Source organism: Populus trichocarpa, chromosome 2 (assembly GCF_000002775.5).
Source record: "Populus trichocarpa isolate Nisqually-1 chromosome 2, P.trichocarpa_v4.1, whole genome shotgun sequence".
Taxonomy (NCBI): domain Eukaryota; kingdom Viridiplantae; phylum Streptophyta; class Magnoliopsida; order Malpighiales; family Salicaceae; genus Populus; species Populus trichocarpa.
The window spans coordinates 448348-475969 of record NC_037286.2 but is presented as its reverse complement, the minus strand read 5'-3'; the positions used below and the strand labels follow the sequence as shown (position 1 = coordinate 475969).

At 37.1% G+C, this 27622-nt stretch overlaps 1 protein-coding gene across 2 annotated transcripts; it reads left to right on the top strand.

Moving 5' to 3' along the window:
• The first annotated feature begins 1200 nt into the window (after window positions 1-1200).
• Window positions 1201-24419, top strand: LOC7472672 (probable leucine-rich repeat receptor-like protein kinase At1g35710). Of its 2 annotated transcripts, XM_052450630.1 has the most exons (3): window positions 1203-1554; window positions 21145-23401; window positions 23511-24419. In XM_052450630.1, exons 1-3 carry the CDS (start codon window positions 1291-1293, stop codon window positions 23882-23884), a joined length of 2895 nt encoding a protein of 964 aa, XP_052306590.1. In that variant the 5' UTR covers window positions 1203-1290; the 3' UTR covers window positions 23885-24419. The 2 variants fall into 2 exon arrangements, with proteins under 2 accessions (XP_002302421.2, XP_052306590.1); XM_002302385.4 differs by lacking the exons at window positions 21145-23401; window positions 23511-24419 and adding an exon at window positions 4180-4993 and having other exon boundaries at window positions 1201-4063.
• Window positions 24420-27622: the final 3203 nt, after the last annotated feature.

Genomic DNA, 27622 nt, shown 5'->3' with positions numbered 1-27622 from the left:
ATTGGCAAGTTCTGGACTCTTATTGGGTTTTGCATGTTGGCTTTGGCTCCGATTTGATGATTTTTTGGTGAATCTATTTTATCTATAACGTAGTAAGTAAATAGCTATTCCCGGAATAATAAAGGAATGTTGAAGTTGATTGAAGTTGATTCGGCTTTTTATGGGGAAAAGAAAAAAGATCATTCCTTCTGTATTTTGGAATGCTAGATATAGGTACGGTGCTCGTATTGTTTTCTTCACTTGAGTTTACTGCCCCACATCATTCCTGCTTCTTTATTTTATTTTCCCCGAAGAAGTTTATATATGGGCATGGTGCTCATCAAATGCAATAGATTTTGGAAATTTAAACAAAAGTATTTTCTGATATTACTAGAGGGCTACGGTGCTTGTGCTGGAGTTTTTACTGCCCCACCTATCAAATTGCAGTGGTCATATGCAAAGAAAAGTCACTAAAAAAAGAGCATCATCAATATTCCAAAAAAGATGGTACTTCCATAATCATCGAGTTAATGGACCACATACGTCACTGACATTAATTGTGTTTTCTTATAGAAACAGAAATGGGCCTTCTTCTTATTACCATAGGCATGCTAATGTGGCTGATATTTTTCCAGGACATTAAACCATGTCTGGTAGGGTGCTCTCCCAACACTGTCAGTCTCGACTCAACTACTTCAAGGAAAGTTTGCCAATTGCATGTTCTTGGAAGCAACCTGATTATCCACTCTATTTATGAAACAAAGGGCCTACAAGACGTGGAATGAGTCCATGAAAAAGCCATGCACTTAATTCATTCATAAATTTCGCAGGCAAGCATTAGACGCAAACATGGCCTACAAGACGCGAGGAATTATTTTCTACACGGTCTCTTTCCATGGAAGGATGGATTGACTGCCTGGCCTTCTTAGTTTTCAAATGCCACTGTTCGTGATAAAAAATAGAATGCCTGTTCTTTTGAGTGAAAGATTGTTGAGACCAATAAGGATTGACTACGAATGACATGGGCAATACGGATTGACTACGAATCAAATCCAAAAATTAATGGCACGTACGATGATCAGAATACTACTATGTATTAGCATTATTTTTCTACTCGGTCTCTTTCCATGAAAATCAGGGAGAATAGAATTAACTGATTGGCCTTCTTAATTCCCAAAATCCACTATTGGTGATTTGTAAGCCTTTTTCTTAATCACAACGCGTGAAAGACTTGGAACGAGTCCATGGGAATGCCATGGACTTCATTAATAAATTTAGCATTATCATTGAAGGGAAGCATTAGACACAAACATGGCGTCCATTGATTATGAGCCAAAACTTCTTGCAGTTTTAAGCATCTCATTTTTCTTGTCCTGTATTTTTGTATCTAGTACTGGTCTTGTGGCTGCACTTGATGACTCAGCCTTGCTAGCATCAGAAGGCAAGGCTTTGCTTGAGAGTGGATGGTGGAGTGACTACAGCAACCTCACCTCACATCGTTGCAAGTGGACTGGCATAGTCTGTGATCGGGCTGGAAGCATCACTGAGATTTCCCCACCTCCAGAGTTCCTCAAGGTGGGAAATAAGTTTGGAAAGATGAACTTTTCTTGCTTCTCAAACCTTGTCCGTCTCCACCTGGCCAACCATGAGCTCAGTGGGAGCATCCCGCATCAAATTTCTATCCTCCCACAACTCAGATACCTCAACCTGTCCTCAAATTATCTAGCAGGTGAGTTACCGTCTTCACTTGGAAATCTCAGCCGATTAGTTGAGCTTGATTTTTCTTCCAATAATTTCATCAATTCCATCCCTCCAGAACTAGGCAATCTTAAAAGTCTTGTTACTTTGAGCTTGTCTTATAACAGCTTCAGCGGCCCAATCCACTCGGCACTTTGTCATTTGGACAATCTAACGCATTTATTTATGGATCATAATAGACTCGAAGGTGCCCTCCCTAGAGAAATAGGGAACATGAGAAATCTAGAGATTTTGGACGTGAGTTATAATACACTTAATGGTCCAATCCCTCGGACATTGGGTAGGTTAGCCAAGTTGAGGTCTTTGATCTTTCATGTGAACAAAATCAATGGATCCATACCTTTCGAAATAAGAAATTTGACGAACCTTGAATATTTAGATCTTTCCTCTAATATCCTAGGTGGTTCAATTCCTTCAACTCTGGGCCTTTTATCCAATTTGAATTTTGTAGATCTTTTGGGCAACCAAATCAATGGACCTATCCCTTTAAAAATAGGAAATTTGACGAATCTACAATATTTACATCTCGGTGGCAACAAGATCACTGGTTTCATTCCTTTTTCATTAGGCAATTTAAAAAGCTTGACAATGCTAGACCTCTCTCACAACCAAATTAATGGATCCATCCCTTTAGAAATACAGAACTTGACAAATTTGAAAGAATTATATTTGAGTTCAAACAGTATCAGTGGTTCGATTCCTTCAACGTTGGGCCTTTTATCCAATTTGATTTCTCTAGATCTTTCCGACAACCAAATCACCGGTTTGATTCCTTTTTTGTTAGGCAATTTAACAAGCTTGATAATACTAGACCTCTCTCACAACCAAATCAACGGATCCACCCCTTTAGAAACACAAAACTTGACAAATTTGAAAGAATTATATTTGAGTTCAAACAGTATCAGTGGTTCGATTCCTTCAACTTTGGGCCTTTTATCGAATTTGACTTTTCTAGATCTTTCCAACAACCAAATCACCGGTTTGATTCCTTTTTTGTTAGACAATTTAACAAGCTTGATAATACTAGACCTCTCTCACAACCAAATCAACGGATCCATCCCTTTGAAAATACAGAACTTGACAAATTTGGAAGAATTATATTTGAGTTCAAACAGTACCAGTGGTTCGATTCCTTCAACTTTGAGCCTTTTATCCAATTTGATTCTTCTAGATCTTTCCTACAACCAAATTACCGGTTTGATTCCTTTTTTGTTAGGCAATTTAACAAACTTGACAACTCTATACCTTTCTCACAACCAAATCAACGGATCCATCCCTTCATCTTTGAAGTATTGTAATAATTTGGCCTACCTAGATTTGAGCTTCAATAATTTAAGTGAAGAGATACCCTCCGAACTATATGATTTGGACTCTTTACAATATGTGAATTTTAGTTACAATAATCTCTCAGGCTCTGTTTCCTTGCCTTTGCCACCGCCCTTTAATTTTCATTTCACATGTGATTTTGTTCATGGGCAAATTAACAATGATTCTGCAACTTTAAAAGCTACTGCATTTGAGGGCAACAAAGATTTACACCCTGATTTCTCACGTTGTCCATCTATTTACCCCCCACCTTCAAAAACCTACTTGTTGCCTTCAAAAGACTCCAGAATAATTCATTCCATCAAAATATTTCTTCCTATCACCACCATTTCACTTTGTCTCTTGTGTCTCGGATGTTATCTGTCTCGATGCAAGGCTACCGAACCTGAGACAACATCATCAAAGAATGGAGACTTGTTTTCCATATGGAATTATGATGGGAGGATTGCATACGAAGACATCATTGCAGCGACGGAGAACTTTGACCTTAGATATTGTATCGGAACCGGTGGTTATGGGAGCGTCTACCGAGCGCAACTTCCAAGTGGGAAATTAGTTGCCTTGAAGAAACTTCATCGTCGAGAGGCAGAGGAGCCGGCTTTTGACAAGAGTTTCAAAAATGAGGTGGAACTGCTCACACAAATACGTCACAGGAGCATTGTAAAGCTTTATGGATTCTGTTTGCACCAGCGCTGCATGTTTCTTGTTTACGAGTACATGGAAAAGGGAAGCTTGTTTTGTGCCTTGAGAAATGATGTTGGAGCTGTGGAATTGAAGTGGATGAAAAGAGCACACATCATCGAAGACATTGCTCACGCATTATCTTACTTGCATCATGAGTGCAACCCACCAATTGTTCATCGAGACATATCAAGCAGCAATGTTCTGTTGAATTCAGAATCCAAGTCTTTTGTTGCTGATTTTGGTGTGGCTAGACTTCTAGATCCGGATTCGTCCAACCATACTGTACTTGCTGGTACCTATGGATACATTGCCCCAGGTAAAAATATTTCTTCTTAACATACATATTTACCACTCATGCACTGCATAACTAAAGCAAACTCTCTGTTTTTTTTTTTTATATATATTTTTTAATTTCGTTTTGTATATGGACAGAGTTGGCTTATACTATGGTGGTGACAGAGAAATGTGATGTGTACAGCTTCGGAGTTGTGGCGCTTGAAACTTTGATGGGAAGGCATCCGGGAGATATCCTATCATCATCTGCTCAGGCTATTACACTGAAAGAAGTGTTAGATCCTCGTTTGCCACCTCCAACAAATGAGATTGTCATACAGAATATATGTACCATTGCAAGTCTGATATTTTCTTGCTTACATTCAAATCCAAAAAATCGACCTTCAATGAAATTCGTGTCTCAAGAATTTCTATCTCCCAAGAGATTATTGGGAGGTCTCGAGATTTCTTTGTTGGAGCTGCGAAATCTTGACATGCACACAAATGTTGGTGAGATCACAGTTCCTCGCTGAAAAAGTTGTTGGATTGGTTGCCATTAATGTGCAGCAACCATTAATGGACGGCACCGTCCATTGACAAATGCAGCAGCCCTTCCGGAATGTCAAAGGTTGGCAGCCACCATTGTTGAAGATGGGCTGGAGTTGGTGGCCACCATTGTTGACAAAAGAGCTGGAGGAGCTGTCATGGATGCCTATAAATAGAGGCATACATTAGAGAGCAAAATGAGAGAGTGTGTAGAGCCAAAGATGTGAGAAATGTAGGAGAGAGTGGGCTGCCAAGGCAGCCAGCAGTAGCTACCATTGCAACACTGAAAAGAGAGAAATAGAGTGAGGTTGAGAGTTGCCAAAGAGGGGATGATTCCTCCTCCTCTATTGTTGTAAATCTTGTTCTCTCCCTATATAATCAAATGGCTTCTCCCGTGGATGTAGGCGGTTTGCCGAACCACGTTAAATATTGTGTCAGTGTGCTTAGCCTCCAATGGGCAAATATCAGAACATCACCGGTCAGAATTCCCTACAATTGGTATCAGAGCATATGGTTTGAAGTGGTGTTTGATTTTTGCTAAAAAATGAAAGTTGTCAAAATTGTGTTTTGACCATACCACTGTGTAGAGGAGGACGAGACGAAGCCACTGGTGAAAACGGCGTCAAAATCGGACGTCGGACATGGCCGCACTCTCCATCACTCTCCGGTAAGGCGTCTGCCTACGCGCCCTACGCGTGCCACGCGTCTTTTTCGCCCGGATGGGCTGACCCGACCCGAATACCAGTTGACCCGACTCACATGGCTGACCCGGATATTAATTACGTCAGCATGACATAATTGTGATGTCAGCATGCACAGTAGGCATGCCAGGGATGACATCAGCCTGATGTAAGTGTGATGTCAGCATGCACAGTAGGCATGCCATGTCAGCGCCCAGTCAGCTGCCACGTCAGCACAGTGGGACCACCTGCCACGTCATCAGCCGCGAGCCGAGCTGAGTTGAGCCGAGCCAGTTGGAGCCGAGCTGAGTGGGAGCCGAGCCGCGAGCCGAGGGATAGGATCCAGCGTAGCGGATCCTACGTGCAACCGGATCTGAGATTGAATCTGAGCCGTTTATCAGGCCAGAATTGTTTTGATCAAATCTTAGCCGTCTGAAATGCGATTTGGATGATTTCAGACTTGTTTTCAGCTAATTTGATCATTCTGGATGCAATGGTACGGTCCGATCGTTGAGATTGAGACTAGAAATGATGATGGTGAAGTATTAAGAGAGATTGCCCGATCAGGAGGCATCTGAAGGTCATCGTGGTGGTCGATGGAGATGAAGAAGAAGAATCGCACATGTTTACCCAATTACATGTGCTGAACTGCTAAGTGGGGAGAAATTTTAATTGCCTTGAGGGAAGGCAAAATTGGGATACTCTGGACACCTGATCATGTGGATAATTTGAGGTGAAGAGTGGAAATTGATGAAGACCAATCTTGACGAATCTAAGAACTGGTAGTCTCGCCAGATGTTGAGAAATCAGGTATAAAACCGGGATACCCCAGATCACTTGTAAAGGAAAGCCGCAACAAAGCTAGCAAATGGTTGTATATACGAAAAGGCAGTATGGTGGATAGATACGTTCTAAGAAGTTCTGTCTAGGAGATTGGGTTTTAAGCTGGACCAGTGTGACCCCTCCAAATCTTTCCTGGGAACTTGCTTAGTTGAAGGATCATCCACACAGTACTATTTTTATATATGTAACAGTTTGTAATGAAACTGTTGAAGACTAGCAAGATGACGGCACAAAGGAACAGTTGGGTTCTGTATGTTCAAGGATCTGATGGAGTGGTGATTTCTCCAAAGAAGTTAGATTCGGTGACTGTAATTTCTCGAAGGGAGAATTGATGAAGACCCTGATAATGGAAGAGAAATACACAAAGAGATAAAGATTGGCACCCTATTTTGACTTGGATAAATGTTGTGACAGGATGAGCTGCTGTCAAACATAAAAGCAAAGAATAGGGAGAAATCTGGAGAACCGAAATTGCACGAGAGCACACGGAGATTGTGCAGGAGTACCCGAAGGATCCAACGAGGTACTGTAATGAGACAACAGATGCAAGGAGAAGAAGAGTTCCCAGATGAAGCTCAGAGCAGAGACTGTGTGAAAAGTTGTACAACAGGAAGTCTCTTGTGCTCTTGATAAAGGCAACAAGCGAGGACCTTTCCAATGCATGCAAGGATGGAAAGATGAGCTGTTGCAGAAGCACTTATTAAGGGGGTGCGACCGCCGATGAAAGGCGAAGACACCAAAGAGAGTTGGTGTGGGAGGAGCTATCAAGCAGAAAGGCATAGAAGCTCCAAACATAGAAAATGAGATTGCGAAGAGTGCACCACAACTCTCTCTTTCTATGTGATCAGTGACAATGATCTCTCCCAAGTCCACATGGTGGTAGAGAATCTTAGAGCCACTGGAGACATCCCCGATGAAGGAGGATGTGACCGCTTCATGACGGACGGAGACACCTCAGGCAGAAGGTGTGTGGGCCATAAAACGAGCCCAAGTACAAACCGCCACATGACGATGAGCGGAGACACCTCAGGCAGAAGGTGTGTGGGCCATGAAACTAGCCCAAGTAGAAACCACCGCATGACGACGAGCAGAGACACCTCGGATGGAAGGTGTGAGGACCATGACATGAGTCCAAGTTCAGACCGTCTCATGACGACAGGCGGAGACACCTCGGATGGAAGGTGTGAGGACCATGATATGAGTCCAAGTTCAGACCGTCTCATGACGACAGGCGAAGACACCTCAGATAAAAGGTGTGGGGACCATGATATGAGTCCATGTTCAGACCGTCTCATGACGACAGGCGGAGACACCTCAGGAGAAGGTGTGAGGACCATGATATGAGTCCAAGTTCAGACCGTCTCATGACGACAGGCGGAGACACCTCAGACAGAAGGTGTGAGGACCATGATATGAGTCCAAGTTTAGACCATCTCATGAAGACAGGTGGAGACACCTCAGGAGAAGGTGTGAGGGCCATGATAGGAGCTCAATTTCAGAACGCCCCAAAGCCGATATGATGGCTGGATATAAGTGGACAAATGTATAGCCAATAAAGAGGCTATGATGAGTATGGAGACAAATGCAGGATTGATTTTCATGGATATTGCCCCCATGCTAAAGATCAATGAGCTAGAAGACATTTGCCTTGGACAATAAGTGGATGGCTTGTGGAGCATTAAGACGCGACTGCTATGAAGGAGCAGAGGGCATGCGCAGGTTCCGGGAACAAGTTGACTCTTGTCAAGGTGGTGAGCTCAGTAATGACATTATAATACTCAGAGTATGAAGATAGAGATGAATCAACCTTTAATGGGCTGTCCCCATGGTTAAAAGGGAGAGCCACCTGGACTCTTGAGACTAAGAGCGGAAGACTCACGGAAAAGTAAGGCGTGGTTCCTAGGGAGGAACAAAGAGCAGACGCAACTCCGGGATGAGTAGACTCTTGGAAGAGTGGTGAGCTTGTGATCACATTAAAATACTCAATGACTGTCGCACTTGGAAATATCCGTTTGAGGGGGTGTTGTAAGCCTTGGTGTAAGGCTTGATAAATCATTCCGGGCCAAGCATGGTTGATATGCTTGAAGGGGGATGTTGTTCCAGAGACAAGCGTTAAACACTCTTCAGATGAGATATGACAAACCATCTGGTTGAAGTGATCCTTTGGAGTGAGCAAAGGGGTGCTTGGATGACTCTGGTGATTGAAAGGTTTGGCAAGTACCTGGAAACTTGGCCAAAGACGCTCTCAAAATTGTAAGCTTGGAAGAGCTGCAGAATGCAAGCATGTGCTGAAAAAGCAAGAGGACAATTGCCCACATAAATGGCAAAGGGGGGTGATTGTTGGGTTGGTTGCCATTAATGTGCAGCAACCATTAATGGACGGCACCGTCCATTGACAAATGCAGCAGCCCTTCCGGAATGTCAAAGGTTGGCAGCCACCATTGTTGAAGATGGGCTGGAGTTGGTGGCCACCATTGTTGACAAAAGAGCTGGAGGAGCTGTCATGGATGCCTATAAATAGAGGCATACATTAGAGAGCAAAATGAGAGAGTGTGTAGAGCCAAAGATGTGAGAAATGTAGGAGAGAGTGGGCTGCCAAGGCAGCCAGCAGTAGCTGCCATTGCAGCACTGAAAAGAGAGAAATAGAGTGAGGTTGAGAGTTGCCAAAGAGGGGATGATTCCTCCTCCTCTATTGTTGTAAATCTTGTTCTCTCCCTATATAATCAAATGGCTTCTCCCGTGGATGTAGGCGGTTTGCCGAACCACGTTAAATATTGTGTCAGTGTGCTTAGCCTCCAATGGGCAAATATCAGAACATCACCGGTCGGAATTCCCTACAAAAGTCAACTTCGAGCTCACATGGAACTTCAACGAGAGCCTCCAAGAGCATGCGTTTATAGTATTTCTTAAATTTGGATGAACTGTTTGTTCTTTTGTTTTGTTTTAGCACACTACATGTCTTTGTAATTTTAATAATGCACACTTTTCTTTTGCATGATAGTATCAATATACATGAGCATCATATTAAGTCTACCTCTCTGTACGTCTAGGTTAAATTGAAATCATCACTCATCTTATAATTAGGCAAATCCACACTTGAAATATGCAGAAGATATTTGTTAACTCCATTAATTTGTCCCTGCAAGCTCTTGTATAATAGATGCCTGAAAGCAGTGTTTGGATCTACTCTCTACAGTCTGTTCTGACTCCTGTCACTATCTGAGCAACATGTTTTGCTCTTTTTTTTTTTCTGAATCAAGCACCTTATTATTTATCATTGGGCACAGACGGAATTTTCAATCATCTTCCACTCCAAAGGAAGATTTACGTCTCATGTTTGGAACCAAGCTTTGACTTCAAAGAATGGTGAATTGAGATGTCCTCCCTCCACCATATCTATCTAGTAGTAATACACAACATTGTGCGTAGCTGTACAGGATGCCTAGCTATAGATTATTTTCAGTCTCAGAGACATTTACTAACAGAGAAAATATATCATAGTATCCGATTATGAGCACATGATTTCTTCGTATCAGCATCTGATTTATAAAAGATTGAAACCAATTTTTAAAGTTGCAACTGTCCTGATGCTCTTAGACAAGCCAGGAAAAAAAAATTATTTGGAGCATCATATTTTTCCATAGATCGTATATGCTAAATGTTTTACATGGTGTAATTATAACAAATGATTATATGACAGTTCATATTCACCTGCATGAAAGCTCTATATATATACCCATTAATTATCTTGGTGACAATTGACAAGTCGCCGATGCAATTCTGCAATTATATTAGAATGCAAGGATAATATATTTATTTAGGATTTTATTAATTATCCCATGGCTGTATATATATTCAATAATTTTCTTTAATGATTACAGCCCCGCATCAGTTTCTTTCTTGTTCGAGGCCTTCAATTGAACCTAAACAAAAACAAACTATACAAACATGTATACGAAACGAAGCCCAAGCAGCTATTGGCTAAGTCTTTTTATACCAGCGCGGTATTTCTAATTCTTGCAAGAATCGTACAGGACTGGAGGGTAATATCACTAACAATCCATTTTTTATTTTACTATAATTATTTTTTATTTGAAAATATATTTAAATAATTTTTTTTGTATTTTTAAAATTTTATTTTTAACATAGCTCATCAAAAAAATCTAAAATCATAAAAAAATAATTTAAAGCAAAAACATAAAATAAAATAATTATTTTTTTAAATGCTTTTAAAACTAAAAAATAAACAACAAACTAGGTCTAAAATTACGAGAATACACAAACATTGTAATATTATTAATTTTAATTTATACTACTTTTTTGTTCTTATCTTTATTCTTTTGTAATTTGTTTTCTTGAAATATTATTATATAAAGACTAAAAAAATGATGTTTCAATATAGTAATTGTCACATTGTTTCATTTTTATACTGCATTAAAAATAAGCTTGAGATCTTGCATTTCTTTACCAACTCATATGATCTTCACTGAATTTTATTATATGTAAGTTTTGACTTTTTATTTCACAATTATATTGTTTACTCGCCGTCAAAAAACACATTAATTCATTTACGTTAGAAAAAAAAAAATCAACTTGCAGCTGGACAAATATAATAGACACGTTAACATTTTTTCCTGTATTTATCTGAAGAGATGATTCTCGATTTATTTAATTAAATGCATGTATATGCCTTTCGATTTACAATTAGATTTATTTTTGTACAAAAACACATTTGAAAAGCTTGCATATGTTTTTTCTTCAAAAAAAATTATCTAACCCGTAGAGAAGTGCATGTCAAATAACTAGTAGTATAAACTAAAAGAAGCGATGATTTTACTATACGTCACCTCACAAAACACTATTCATTCTAATAGTGCTTTCCCCCTTTTTTTTTTTCAAACTTATGTTTTTTCTAATTTCATACTTTAACATTTAGTTTCTTGGAGATTGAGCTTCGTAATTTATTTTGATTTGCTTTATACATGGGTCTAGTCTTATAATCTATGTCAAAGGTTTGGCGGGTTAACTCGGTTGATTCGAGTTTTTTTTTTAATTGATATTTTTTTTTCAATCTCATCCTTCAACATTGTGTTGATTGAGAATTGTGCTTCATGATTTTTTTTGGTTTGTTTTTTATGAGGTTATCTCAATTTCATGACTCAAGTTGCGAGTTTGGCTGGTTAACCTAGTTGACTCGAGTTTTTTTTGTATTTATTAATTGATATTTTTCCAATTTCATCTTTCAGCATTAAGTTGATTATGAATTAAGCTTCATGATTTATTCTGATTTGTTTTCTATGAGTTGATTCCAGTCTTATGACTTGGATCACGTGTTTTACAGGTTACCCGTGTAGACTGAGGTCGTTTTATTATATCCAGTTTTTAGATTGATTTTTTCTCTCTTCAATTTCAACTTTCAGCAATGGGTTTATTGAAAATCAAATTTCATAATTTATTTTGATTTATTTTCTATGACTCATGTTATTTTTTTATTTACTTTCTATAAGGTTATCCTGATTTCTTGATCCGGATCACGAGTTTGACAGTTTAACTCAAGTCATTTTTTTGTCATTTTTTATTTTCTTTTTATTTTATCCTTTAATATTTGTTTGATTTGAAATCAGACTTCATATTTTTTTTGGTCTTGCTTTCTATAAAATTATCATGGTTTCATTATCAAGGTCACAATTTGGCAAGTTAACCCAGGTTGACTAAGGTTTTTTTTGTTTTTATTTTTTTTAATTTCATCCCTAAATAATGAGATTTCTTATCTCGAGTCGCAGGTTAACTCAGGTTTGTTTGCCATTTTTTTAGTTTAATTTTTTTTCTTAATTTTATCCTTCAATATTTGGTTGACTGGGGATTAAACTTCATATTTGTTTTTGCTTTCTATGAGGTTATCTCGGTCTTATTACATAGGTCACGAGTCTGGCTGGTTAACCTGAATTAACTCAATTTTTTTAATTGATTTTTTTTAATTTCATCCTTTAATATTGGATTGATCGAGAATTGAACTTCATAATTTATTTTGATTTATTTTATATAGAGTTATTTCTATCATATGATCCAGATGATAGGTTTGACAGGTTAATAAGAATTAACACAAATTATTTATTTTTTAATTTTTTTAATTAATTTTTTTTAATTTTATCATTTAATAGTTATTTAATTTGAAATTAAGTTATCTCTTCACAGTGCCCTCAATTATTTCTTCATAAAGTCTGAGATATCTCTTCACATTGCCCTCAATTATTTGGTTGTGTCATCTAGCAGGACTCTTCTGAGAACGAGAGAGATTTCTTTGGATCTGATGATTTTGGTCTAAAGCCAATCAGAACAGAATCCACGGCAACAACGAATAATTTCCAGAAAAAGAGTATATTTTTTGAAGAATCTGTTGCAGGTTCTCCAATGTCAAGATTTGGCAACTCTCCAAGGTTCAGCGAAGCAGGGGACCATTTTGACAATTACTCGAGATTTGATTCTTTCAGCATGAATGAAGGGGGCTTTTCACCACGAGAAGAGCTTACAAGGTTCGACTCCATAAACAGTTCCAAAGATTTTGGCCACAGTCGTGCATTCTCTTCATTTGATGATGGAGATCCATTTGGCTCCAGTGCCCCCTTTAAGGTTTCATCTGAAGATCAAACTACCAAAAAGAGTTCTGGCAATTGGAGTTCTTTCTAGCAGCAATCTGGTTTTCCCCTCCCTCTCTCTCTCTCCATTTTTTTTTACGGTTGCCAATTTTTGTTTGTGCTGTATAGATTGTGTTGAAATGCTGCATTGTTGTAAAGTTATTCATCATGGCCTTGCGTCATTTTTATTTTGCTGAAGTAAAAAAACTTTGTTTGGGGAGCATCCAGATAAAAGATAGAATGCTTGTTCTTTTGAGTGGCAAATTCTTGAGACCAATAAAAACTGAGTAGTTTGAGAAAACAATGATTCTTGGCATTCCATCAACTCACATTGCTCAAATTGCATTTTATTTGAAGCTGCCTGCTTCACTATGACTGTTGGCATTCCCTTTCTTCATTTTTAATTTTTGGTGCTACGAGTTGTTTAACAATGTAAGCTAGGCAGTAAACACCGGTTTTGGAGGCGCGTGACCTTCCTTAAGGGTTTTGACCACGCGCTTCCTTGGATATTTCTATTATCCAGATGAGCTCGGCTACTAGGCCGTGTCTGAATGAGATTATGGGCTCGTTAGCTGGGCCTTTTCCATATTGGAAAGTTCTGGACTCTTATTGGGTTTTGCATGTTGGATTTGGCTCCGATTAGATGATTTTTTGGTGAATCTATTTTATCTATAACGTAGTAAGTAAATAGCTATTCCCGGAATAATAAAGGAATGTTGAAGTTGATTCGGCTTTTTATGGTGAAAAGAAAAAAGATCAATCCTTCTGTATTTTGGAATGCTAGATATAGGTTACGGTGCTCGTATTGTTTTCTTCACGTTGAGTTTACTGCCCCACATCATTCCTGCTTCTTTATTTTATTTTCCCCAAAGAAGTTCATGTATGGGCATGGTGCTCATCAAATGCAATAGATTTTGGAAATTTAAACAAAAGTATTTTCTGATATTACTAGAGGGCCACGGTGCTTGTGCTGGAGTTTTTACTGCCCCACCTATCAAATTGCGGTGGTCATATGCAAAGAAAAGTCACTAAAAAGAGTATCATCAATATTCCAAGAAAGATGGTCCTTCCAAAATCATCGAGTTAATGGACCACATACCGATACTGACATTAATTGTGTTTTCTTATGGAATCACACTATTGCCGCTCCCAACACGGCAAAGTGACTCAGGTGGTGATTTTGTTGTGGTAGCTGGAGGTGGAGGAGTGAGGGAGGTTGGTGTGATGGATATGGAGTTATCAGTACTACTAGTTGTGCTCTCATCTACGCAGCTTCCATCCATTTCTTTTTTGTTGTTGTTGTTGTTGTGAAGAGAGAGGAGCAAGCGAGACAGAGACAGAGAGGGATGAGGTGTTTTTGTTGACTAGAACTAGAGGTATGATTTGAGAATATATATAGATAGAGGGTAGAGGTGTTGGGTAAAGTTTTGGGCTTTTAATTTTAATTTTTGATTTTATGAGTTAAATTAAGAAATACGGGGTGGGGTGCACTGTGTAGTCTTGGGAAGATTCATGGAGTTAGGGTCGTAGTATGTGTGTGTGTGTGTGGAGGGTTGTGTATGTAGGTAGGGTGGGGCCTCCTTCTTATTACCATAGGCATGCTGGATATTTTTCCAGGACATTAAACCAAAACACTGTCAGTCTCGACTCAACTACTTCAAGGAAAGTTTGCCAATTGCGTGTCTTGGAAGCAACCGGATTATCTACTCTATGAAACAAAGGGCCTACAAGACGGGAATGAGTCCATGAAAAAGCCATGCACTTAATTCTTTCATAAATTTCGCAGGCAAGCATTAGACGCAAACATCGCCTACAAGACGCGAGCAATTATTTTCTACACGGTCTCTTTCCATGAAAGGATGGATTGACTGCCTGGCCTTCTTAGTTTTCAAATGCCACTGTTCGTGATAAAAAATAGAATGCCTGTTCTTTAGGGTGACAGATTGTTGAGACCAATAAAAACAAACTGAGAAGTACGAGAAACCAATGATGGTGAAATTTCATGTTCTATTTTTCACCCATCAACTCACATTGTTCAAGTTCCATTTTATTTGACGCTGCTTCACCATGACAGTTGGCATTGCATTTCTTCAGTTCTTAATTTTTGGTGCTATGAATTGCTTAACAGTGTAAGCTAGACAATAAACACCAGTTTTGGACTTTCTCTACACCACAACTATATCAATCTTTCAAGATTACAGGTTCGATCCCTTCAGAAATTGGGAATTCGAAGAATTTGTATGGACTTTCTCTACATCACTGGTTCGATTCCTTTTTCATTAGACAATTTAAGAAACTTGGCATTTCTATATCTCTCTTATAACCAAATCAACGGATCCATCCCTTTGAAAATATGGAGCTTGGCAAATTTGAAAGCATTAGATCTCAGTTCAAACAATATCAGTGGTTCCATTCATATCACAGTAGGCAGTTTAACTCAAGGTTCTCAATTCCGTTCCGGTTTACATTTTGTTTTTTCAATTGAAATGACATGTTTCGCTTTCAAAGCATTTCAACATGCCGTTTCGGGATTGTACTGTTTATATGTGTGTATGTATAATTCAAAATATTAATTCAACAAACATAATTTCAATTCAAATTGAAAGATAAACTAACTTGAAATTATGCTTTTCAAATTTTAAACACAAGTAAAAAAAAAGGGAGTTGAATCAATATGACTCGATCAACTAAATGGGTTTGAAGATAGTCTGAACGATTGGTAAAAATATAGTTTGACTAAAACAAATTCAAGATTACATATTTTTTCTTAAAAAATATTAAGACGAGAATATATTGGATCGATTCAGGTTAACCTTTCAAATTCGTGACCTCGATAATGAGACCATGATAACCCTAAATAAAACAAACCAAAATAAGTTATGAATCTCAATTACAAGTAAACCCATTATTGAATGATGAAAGTAGTAAAAATTCAATCTAAAAAAAAACAATAAAATAACCTTTTTGAACAAAATTACAAATTTGAATAAAATTATAAAAATATCATCAGCAGTCTTGCAAGACCTTTTTAAACTCTCATTACCCTAAAAGTTTAACCTGAGATTAAATAATATGCAAAGAGATTCCTCGTAAAATTTTAACCCGATTCATCAGTCGGATTAAAAGATGCAATTGATACCGTAAAATTAGAGAGTTTTTTTTTAAAAAAAAAGCAAAAAAAAAAAAAACACTATTTGGCCGGAATGGAACCGGAATGTTCCAGCCAAAACGAAACCAGAACATTCCGGCTGAGATTTCCAAAACAGGCCGAGATTCTGATTGAGATGAAATTTATTTCGGTTTATTTTGTTTTTTAAGCTGGAACAAGAATACTAGTCATTCCGGACAGAACAAAATGGAATTAACAACCTTGGTATAACCATTTTGAGATATCTAAACCCCTATTCCAATCAAATCAACGGATCCATCCCTTTGGAAATATGGAACTTGACAAATTTGGAAGCCATAGATCCCGATTCAAACAATATCAGCGGTTCCATTCATTCCAGAGTAGGCAGTTTAACCAGTTTGAGATATCTTGACCTTTCTTCCAATCAAATCAACGGATCCATCCTTTATGAAATAGGGAACATGGAAAATTTGAAAACATTAGATCTCAGTTCAAATAATGTCCATGGTTCGGTTCCTATACTATGATGTGCAATTTGAAAGCTTTATGGATCCTGTTTTCACCAGCGTTGCATGTTTTCTGTTTACCGGTACATGGAAAAGGGAGGCTTGTTTTGTGCCTTGAGAAATGATGTTGAAGCTGTGGAATTGAAGTAGATGAAAACATTGCTCACGCATTAACTTACTTGCATCATGATTGCAACCCACCAATTGTTCATCGAGACATATCAAACAATATTGTTCTGTTGAATTCAGAATCCAAGTCTTTTGTTGCTGATCTTGGTGTGGCTAGACTTCTCGATCCTGATTCGTCGAAGCATACCGTACTTGCTGGTACCTATGGATACATTGCCCCACTTAAAACTATTTCTTCTCAATAGACATTGATGGGAAGGCATCCGGGAGATTCCTATCATCATATGCTCAGGTTATTACACTAAAAGAAGTGTTAGATCCTCGTTTGTCACCTCTAACACAAAAAATTGTCATACAAAATATATGTATCATTGCAACTCTGGCATTTTCTTGCTTACTTTCGAATCCAAATTAAATCTTGACCTTCAATGAAATTCATGTCTCAAGAATTTTATCTCGTAAGAGATCATTGTGGCAGGTCTTGAGATTTCTTTGCTGAAGCTGCGAAATCTTAGCATGCACATAAATGTAGGAGAGATCATGGTTCCTTGCTGAAAATATCAACTTTGATCTCATATTGAACTGAGCAAGAGCCTCGAAGAGCATGCATGTTTGATAATGTTTTCACTATTTCAACTTCATCTACAAGACGGGGGCAATACGGATTGACTACGAATCAAATCCAAAAATTAATGGCACGTACGATGATCAGAATACTACTATGTATTAGCATTATTTTTCTACTCGGTCTCTTTCCATGAAAATCAGAGAGAATACAATTAACTGATTGGCCATCTTAATTTCCAAAATCCACTATTGGTGATTTGTAAGCCTTTTTCTTAATCACAACGCGAGAAAGGTACACGTGAAAGACCAGAGGAACTTGACTTGGAATGAGTTCATGAAAAAACCATGCACTTCATTCATAAACTTAGCATTATCATTGAAGGGAAGCATTAGACACAAACATGGCGTCCATTGATTATGAGCCAAAACTTCTTGCAATTTTAAGCATCTCATTTTTCTTGTCCTGTATTTTTGTATCTGTGGCTGCACTTGACTCAGCCTTGCTAGCATCAGAAGGAAAGGCTTTGGTTGAGAGTGGATGGTGGAGTGTCAACAGAAACCTCATCTCATTTCGTTGCATGTGGCTTGGCATAGTTTGTGATCGGGCTGGAAACAAATCCCAAGCAGCTATTGAGTCTTTTTATACCAGCGCGGGATTTCAAATTCTTGCAAGAATCGTACACGATTGGATGGTAATATCACTAACGATCCATTTTTTATTTTCCTATAATTATTTTTAAAGTATTTTTTATTTAAAAATATATTTAAATAATATATATATTTTAAAAAATTTATTTTTAACTCAATACATAAAAAAATCTAAAATAATAATAAAAATAATTTAAAACAATAAAATAAAATAAAACAATTATTTTTTTAAATACTTTTAAAATCCAAAAATAAACAACAACCTGACTCTAAAATTACCAGAATCCACAAACATTGTAATATTATTAATTTTAATTTTAATTTATACTATTTTTTTGTTCTTATCTTTATTCTTTTGTAATTTATTTTCTTAAAAAATTATTATATAAAGACTAAGAAAATGATATTTCAATATAACAATTGCAACATTGTTCTATTTTTATATTACATTAAAAATAAGCTTGAGATTTTACATTTCTTTACTAACACATATAATCTTCATTATGTTTTATTATATGTAAGCTTTAACCTTTTATTTCAAAATTATATTTTTTACTCGTCGTCAAAAAACACGTTAATAACATTCACACATTAATTCATTTACGTTAGAAAAAAACAATAATCAACTTGCAGCTAGGCAAATAGAATAGACACGTTAATATTTTTTTTTCATTTATCAGCAGAGATAATTCTCGATTTATTTAATTAAATGCATGTATATGTCTTTTGATTTACAATTAGATTTCTTTTTGTACAAAAACACATTTGAAAAGCTTGCATATGTTTTTTCTTCCAAAGAAATTATCTGACCCGCAGAGAAGTGCATGTCAAATAACTAGTATTATAAACTAAAAGAGGTGATGATTTTATTGTATATCACCTTACAAAACACTATTCATTTTAATAGTGTTTTTTTTTTTTCAAATCTATGTTTCTCCCCAATTTCATACTTCAACATTTAATTTATTGGAGCTTGGGGTTCATAATTTATTATGTTTGCTTTATACGAGGTTAGCCTAGTCTCATAATCTATGTCATCCTTCAACATTGTTCATTTGAGTTTTTTTTAATAGATATGTTTTTTCAATCTCATCCTTCAACATTGTGTTGATTGAGAATTATGCTTAATGATTTATTTTAGTTTATTTTTTATGAGGTTATCACGATTTCATGACTCGAGTTACGAGTTTGGTGGGTTAACCCATTTGACTCGAGTTTTTTTTCATGTTTTTTTTAATTGATATTTTTATAATTTTATCTTTCAGCATTGAATTGATTATGAATTAGACTTCATGATTTATTTTAGCTTGTTTTCTATGAGCTTATCTCGATCTTATGACTTGGGTCACGTGTTTTGCAGGTTAACCCGTGTAGACTAAGGTTGTTTTATTGTGTCCTGTTTTTAGATTGAATTTTTTTTCTTCAATTTCAACCTTCAACAATAGGTTTATTGAATATTGAGCTTTATAATTTGTTTTGATTTGCTTCTATGACTCATGTTATTTTTTTGTTTACTTTCTATAAGGTTATTTTGATTTCTTGACCCGGATCACGAGTTTGACAATTTAACTCGGGTTATTTTTTTTTGTCATTTTTTATTTTTTTTTCAATTTTATTCTTTAGCATTTGATTGATTTGGAATAAGGCTTCATATTTTTGTTTTGGTCTTGCTTTTTATAAAGTTATCCCGGTCTCATTACCAGGGTCATAGTTTGATGAGTTAACCCGAGTTGACTTAGGTCTTTTTTGTTTTTATTTTTTTAATTTTATCCCTAAAAATTGAGATTTCTTATCTCGAGTCGTAGGTCAACTCAGGTTTGTTTGTCATTTGTTTAGTTTAATTTTTTTTTCCTTAATTTATCCTTCAATATTGGGTTGATTTGAGATTAAGCTTCATATTTGTTTTTACTTTCTATGAGGTTATCTCGATCTTATTACATAGGTTACGAGTCTGACTGGTTAACTTGAGTTGACTCAATCTTTTTAATTGTTTTTTTTTTCAATTTCATCCTTCAACATTGGATTGATCGAAAATTGAACTTCATAATTTGTTTTGATTTGTTTTATATAGAGTTATCTCAGTCATATGACACGAGTTGTAGTTTTGACAGGTTAACACAAGTTGACTTTAGTTGTTTGTTTTTTGGTCTCTTTTTTTATTGATTTTTTTTTAATTTTATCTTTTAACATTGATTTAATTGGGAATTGAGTTTTATATTTGGTTTTGATTTGCTTTCTATGTGGTTGTTCCGGTCTTATGATTCGGATTGAGAATTTGACAAGTTGACCCGAGTTGATCCAAAATATTTTCAACTCAATATTTTTTTTAAAACTTGCCATCTTAAATTTTTTTAGTAAAACAATATTTTTAACAGTTTTTCAGGTTGTCTTTGGATCTGTTAAGTTAACCGGGTCATATCAAGTTAACCCTTACATGTTTTAATTTTTTTCAACTAGAAAACACGTTAATAACACCTAGATATTTTTTGCATTAAAAAAATTAATCTGACGTGCAACATAGTGCGGACAATGATCTAGTCTACTCTATTTATGAAAGTAAGGGTCCAAGGGGTTGTTTGAGAGTGTGGTAGTGATTATTTTTCAAAGTGTGTTTTGCTCAGAAATGCATTAAAATAATTTTTTTATATTTTTTAAAAATTATTTTTGATACCAACACATTAAAATGATCTAAACACAAAAAAAAAATATTAATTTGAAAAAAAGAAAAAAATTGCAAAATTATTTTAAAAATACTTTTGATAGGCAAAAAAAAAAAAAAAGAGACCTTAAAAGAGATGGAATAAGGATAGACTAAGAATGAAATCCACAAATTAATGACAAGAGGATCATAAAACATGTATTTGGATTATTTTCTGCTCGATCTCTTTCCATGAAAGTCAGGGAGAATAGATTAACTGACTGCCCTTCTTAATTTCCAAATGATACTATTGGTGATTGGTGAACCTTTTTCTCCTTTGCCTTAGTTATTGGAATTGATAGAATTAAAAGTCCTGCAGTGAACGCATGGACCCATGGATCATCTGTGGTTTCAAAAGACAGAAAGAAAAGTACACATGAAACACAGACGATCTTGACTTGGAACGAGTCCATGAAAAAGCCATGCACTTCATTCATAAACTTAGCATTATCATTGAAGGCAAGCATTACACGCAAACATGGCATCCATTGATTATGAGCCAAAACTTCTTGCAATTTTAAGCACCTCAATTTTCTTGTCCAGTATTTTTGTATCTAGTACTGGTCTTGTGGCTGCACTTGATGACTCGGCCTTGCTAGCATCAGAAGGCAAGGCTTTGGTTGAGAGTGGATGGTGGAGTGACTACAGCAACCTCACCTCACATCGTTGCAACTGGACTGGCATAGTTTGTGATGGGGCTGGAAGCATCACTAAGATTTCCCCACCTCCAGAGTTCCTCAAGGTGGGAAATAAGTTTGGAAAGATGAACTTTTCTTGCTTCTCAAACCTTGTCCGTCTCCACCTGGCCAACCATGAGCTCAGTGGGAGCATCCCGCCTCAAATTTCTATCCTTCCACAACTCAGATACCTCAACCTGTCCTCAAATAATCTAGCAGGTGAGTTACCGTCTTCACTTGGAAATCTCAGCCGATTAGTTGAGCTTGATTTTTCTTCCAATAATTTAACCAATTCCATCCCTCCAGAACTAGGCAATCTTAAAAATCTTGTTACTTTGAGCTTGTCTGATAACATCTTCAGCGGCCCAATCCCTTCGGCACTTTGTCATTTGGAAAATCTAAGGCATTTATTTATGGATCATAATAGTCTCGAAGGTGCCCTCCCTAGAGAAATAGGGAACATGAAAAATCTAGAGATTTTGGACGTGAGTTATAATACACTTAATGGTCCAATCCCTCGAACAATGGGTAGTTTAGCCAAGTTGAGGTCTTTGGTCCTTTCTCGCAACGCAATCAATGGATCCATTCCTTTGGAAATAGGAAATTTGACGAACCTTGAAGATTTAAATCTTTGCTCTAATATCCTAGTTGGTTCAATTCCTTCAACGATGGGTCTTTTACCCAACTTGATTTCTCTATTTCTTTGTGAGAACCATATCCAAGGATCCATTCCTTTGAAAATAGGAAATTTGACGAATCTAGAATATTTAGTTCTTGGCTCTAATATCCTAGGTGGTTCAATTCCTTCAACTTCGGGCTTTTTATCCAATTTGATTTTTGTAGATATTTCCAGTAACCAAATCAATGGACCCATCCCCTTAGAAATAGGAAATTTGACGAATCTACAATATTTAAATCTTGATGGCAACAAGATCACTGGTTTGATTCCTTTTTCATTAGGCAATTTAAGAAACTTGACAACTCTATATCTCTCTCACAACCAAATCAACGGATCCATCCCTTTAGAAATACAGAACTTGACAAAGTTGGAAGAATTATATCTGTATTCAAACAATATCAGTGGTTCGATTCCTACTACAATGGGCCGTTTAACCAGTTTGAGATTTCTATCCCTCTATGACAACCAAATCAACGGATCCATCCCTTTGGAAATACAGAACTTGACAAAGTTGGAAGAATTATATCTGTATTCAAACAATATCAGTGGCTCGATTCCTACTATAATGGGCAGTTTAAGAAAACTAAACCTTTCTCGAAACCAAATGAATGGACCCATCTCTTCATCTTTGAAGAATTGTAATAATTTGACCTTGCTAGATTTGAGCTGCAATAATTTAAGTGAAGAGATACCCTACAATCTATATAATTTGACCTCTTTACAAAAAGCGAATTTTAGTTACAATAATCTCTCAGGCCCTGTTCCCTTGAATTTGAAACCACCCTTTGATTTTTATTTCACATGTGATTTACTTCTTCATGGGCATATTACCAACGATTCTGCAACTTTTAAAGCTACTGCATTTGAGGGCAACAGATATTTACACCCTGATTTCTCAAACTGTTCGTTACCTTCAAAAACCAACAGAATGATTCATTCCATCAAGATATTTCTTCCTATCACTGCCATTTCACTTTGTCTCTTGTGTCTCGGATGTTGTTATCTGTCTCGATGCAAGGCTACCCAACCTGAGCCAACATCATTAAAGAATGGAGACTTGTTTTCCATATGGAATTATGATGGGAGGATTGCATACGAAGACATCATTGCAGCGACCGAGAACTTTGACCTCAGATATTGTATCGGAACCGGTGGTTATGGGAATGTCTACCGAGCACAACTTCCAAGTGGGAAATTAGTTGCCTTGAAGAAACTTCATCGTCGAGAGGCAGAGGAGCCGGCTTTTGACAAGAGTTTAAAAAATGAGGTGGAACTGCTCACACAAATACGTCACAGGAGCATTGTAAAGCTTTATGGATTCTGTTTACACCAGCGCTGCATGTTTCTTGTTTACGAGTACATGGAAAAGGGAAGCTTGTTTTGTGCCTTGAGAAATGATGTTGGAGCCGTGGAACTGAAGTGGATGAAAAGAGCACACATCATCAAAGACATTGCTCACGCATTATCTTACTTGCATCATGATTGCAACCCACCAATTGTTCATCGAGACATATCAAGCAGCAATGTTCTGTTGAATTCAGTATCCAAGTCTTTTGTTGCTGATTTTGGCGTGGCTAGACTTCTCGATCCAGATTCGTCCAACCATACTGTACTTGCTGGTACCTATGGATACATTGCCCCAGGTCAAATATTTCTTCTTTATATACGTGTATCACTCATGTCATGCACACCAACATTAAAGCAAACTCTCTCTTATATATATTTTTTTAATTTCATTTTGTTTATGGACAGAGCTGGCTTATACTATGGTGGTGACAGAGAAATGTGATGTCTATAGCTTTGGAGCAGTGGCGCTAGAAACGTTGATGGGAAGGCATCCAGGAGATATCCTATCATCATCTGCTCGGGCTATTACACTGAAAGAAGTGTTAGATCCTCGTTTGTCACCTCCGACAGATGAAATTGTCATACAGAATATATGTATTATTGCAACTCTGGCATTCTCTTGCTTACATTCGAATCCAAAATCTCGACCTTCAATGAAATTCGTGTCTCAAGAATTTCTATCTCCCAAGAGATCACTGGCAGGTCTTGAGATTTCTTTGCTGGAGCTGCGAACTCTTGGCATGCACGCAAATGGAGGTGATATCACAGTTCCTAGTTGAAAATGTGAACTTTGAGCTCACATTGAAGTTTATAATATTTCTTAATTTTGGAAGAACTTCTTTCTTTTAGTACATTAAATGTCTTTATAATATTTTAGGGTGACATTGTATGTAATTTTAACAATGCACACTTTTCTCGTGTACTGTAAAATCAATTAGAGCATCACTGTCTAGGTTAAATTGAAATCATCACTCATCTTACAATTAGGCAAATCCCCACTTGAAATATGCAGAAGATATTTGTTAACTCCATTTGTGCCTGCAAGCTCTTGTATATTGGATGCCTGAAAGCAGTGTTTGGAGATTGATTTTTTTTCTGACTGATGTGCTTTGGTATTGATCATTTGGCACAGATGGGATTTTCAATCATCTTCCAAAGGAATACCACTTCAAGATTTATGTCTCATGTTTGGAACCGAAAGAAGTTAAAAGAGAGAGTTTTTGTTGTCTCAGAGACATTTACTAACAGAAAAAATGATTTCTTCGTATCAGCCTCTGGTTTATAAATAAAAGAATGGAACCAGGTTTTTAAGTTGAAATTCTTTACCATGATACCACATTGATCATCCTTATTCCCCTTCATGATATCTTTAAATGAGAAAAAGCTTGGAGTGCGCAACTGTCCTGATGAAGGGCAATCCTCAGTGTTGCACGTCCCCGCACGGTGATTTGGTGATTTTTCACGGTGATTCGGCAATTTTTCATTATGTTTCCTTGATTGGTTATTTAAGAGTCGCCATCTAGTATTTGATTAAAAACTACTAGAAAACCTGAATATACTGATCTTTGTCAGAAATTTAAAGATAAGAAACTAATTATGACTAAAAAATATATTAGCACCCCTAACACACCCTACCTGAGATAAGCTGCTTTGTAATTTGATGTTCCTTAAGATATTTAATCATATTCAAATTAAACACTTAGTTTTTTTTATCTTTTTTATTTTTACAATTTAATAACATAAATAAAATACAAACACACACCAACATTCCTTTTTTACTATCCTCAACTCACACATCACTTTTACATATTACAAAATATCAAAACAAATCAAATACTATAATCTAAATATACACAGCAACATTTGAAAATTACAAAAAGCTTCGGGAACGGTGCTGGAGCACTCTGGGCATCTTCTGTGATTGTGTACAGTGGCGGCGCGTCTCCTCCACGCGCCGCCGCGAAATCCGGGCGGCAGCGGAGATCCATAATGGCTTCCTCCCTTCTTCCTTTCTTCGCCGGCGATGGGCACCACCGTTACCTGCAAAACAACCAAACGCAGCAAGCAAGTCTGTTGTAGCTTTTTCTTTGTTTTCAGTCCGGCTTTTCTTCCTTCCGATCTGCCAAATCTGGAGACGGGCGTTGCACGCGCCGCCAGCAGACCAGGCGTGTGGATGGCTGGATCGGCAACTTCCCTCCTCCCATTTCATTTCTGCAACGGCGGTGTTGTCCACCGCTGTCATGGTCGTGAGATCGGCGCCCATCCAGGTTTCGGTTCTCTGCCCCTTCTTTACTGCCCTTCGGCCTTCCTTCTCATTTCCTCATCGTCTCTGGAGAAGGGATGCTGCCGCTGGCCGATTGATGGTGGTTAGCCGAGAGAGGGTCTGAAAGTCTGTTGATGAGGGAATAGATGGTATTCTCGGCTGGAGGTTTCAGTCGGCTGAGAGGGGGTAAAGTGAGGGGGACGGCCGGCTGGCTTGTTTTTGACAGAGGGCCAGGGGGCCACGGCCGGCCTCTGGTTCTGGGAGCGCCGAGAGAGGGAGGCCGTGGAGGCCGGTGTGCAGGGGAGGTTAGTCTGTGGGCGGCTGAAGAGGGAAGACAAAATGGCCAAGGGGAGAAGGTGGCCGAGAGGGACAGGGGAGGCTTGCGGCTGTTTTCGTGCTCCCTGATGCTCTTTTAGCCAAGGGAAGGGCCAAGCTCTGGCTGGTTTCGGGAGAAGGAAAATGAGGAGAGGCAGGGGGTTTTGCCGTGGCTTTGGTTCTCTTTGTTTTTAGCCAAGGGAGGGGGCAGCCTTGTGAGGGAGAAGAAGATGGGGAGTGGGTGGTCGCCTGCTTGGAGAGGGAGAGTGGCGGCTCAAACAGGGAAAGAGAGCTTCTCTGTAGGGAAATGGGGAGCCGACTACAATAGCAGAGAGGGGTTCTGGTTTCTCCAAGGGAGGGGCGGCCGAGAGCTGGAATCAGTTTAGGTTTAGGGTTTTTTAGTTTTTGTTCCCCAAAATTGTCTCCGCCTCCATGCCTGTAAAATTTTTCTCTCCTCTCCCCCTTTTTTTTTCACTGTAGCATGTTATTTATAAAAGAAGTTTTGCTAGGTCTTCAAACTAATCCCTCAACTTTTCATTTCCTTTTTTTTTTTGTAAATTTTAATTTTTTTAATTTTTTTTATTTTTAAAAGCAAGCAATATCAACATCAACTCAACAAGAAAAATCAATGATCATAAAATTTACACGTTAAAAGTTGAACGCGTTCCAAATAGCTTTGAAAATTTAAATTTTTTTGAGATAACGTTGAAAATGCTAAAAACGATGCAAATATATTAAAAATATATTTTTTAGTATTTTTTTACTATTTTTTGGTTTTTTCTGTAAATTTATTAAAAATTGGATAGCAACACTCAGGACCAACATCTGTCATCTCTTTCTGAGGGCAAAGCCCAACCCCAAAACTTGCTTGCCGGAGCACACAACATCAGGCTCTTATTATCATATGCTTCACCACTGCACCACCCCTCCGAGCCGTGAAACAACCTCATTTTCGAAACCTTTCCTCGGTAAATTAACATGCTCACAAGTAACCTGATTAAAGATCACAGTAGGATTAAAAGGGACGAATCACCGAAACATAAAAAACCATCACTGAAATTAAGAACAATGAGATTACTACTAGTAAGTCTAAGTTATTGCTGGAATGGAGAATGGGGCGATAGTAATCAAACATTACAAGGTGTTCATGGACATGATAACTAGAATTGAGTTAAATTTATGTTTTAATACATAAAAACGTACTTAATAATTTTTATTTTTAAAATAATGATATAATAATCAAAAGCAAAGCAATGGTAAATGGCTAGTTCAGAAAAAGCTTGACGGAGCTGAACAAGATTGAAAAGAAAACAATAGTTTTTTTTTTTTTAAAAAAAAAAGGTTTGAGATACTCCAGAGCTAATTTATCACATGAAGACAAAATAATTCTCAATAATAATCAAATAAATTACAAGAAAAATAAATGTTTTCTAGGCCTAATACAACTTAATTGTTTATACTACTAGTTATAAAAATAAATTACAACTTGTTTAAATAAGTATTCAACTTATTTTTACTGAAAATAAAAATTCTAAAATAACCAGAAAAAATAAAGAAAAAAAATCCAAATACATGTAGAAAAAACAAGAAAAATTAAGAAAATAATGTTGTCTAGGCCTAATATGAAAGCCTTCTTGACCTTAACTTGTTACAGTAGCAACCCATTAATTATAAAACAAGGCATTTAGAATATACCGGTAAAATTCAAATAATATCTAACGACAAGAGCTTATTTTCGTTAAAAAATATTATTTGGAGCATCAGATTTTTTTCTTGAACTTCGACAGGTCCATATAGTCAATAAATCGTATATGCTAAATGTTTTACATATATAGTCTAATTATAACAAATGATTAGACGACAGTATTATAACAAATGATTAGACGACAGTTCATAATTCTCCTGCATGAAAGCTCTATATATATACCCATTATCTTGG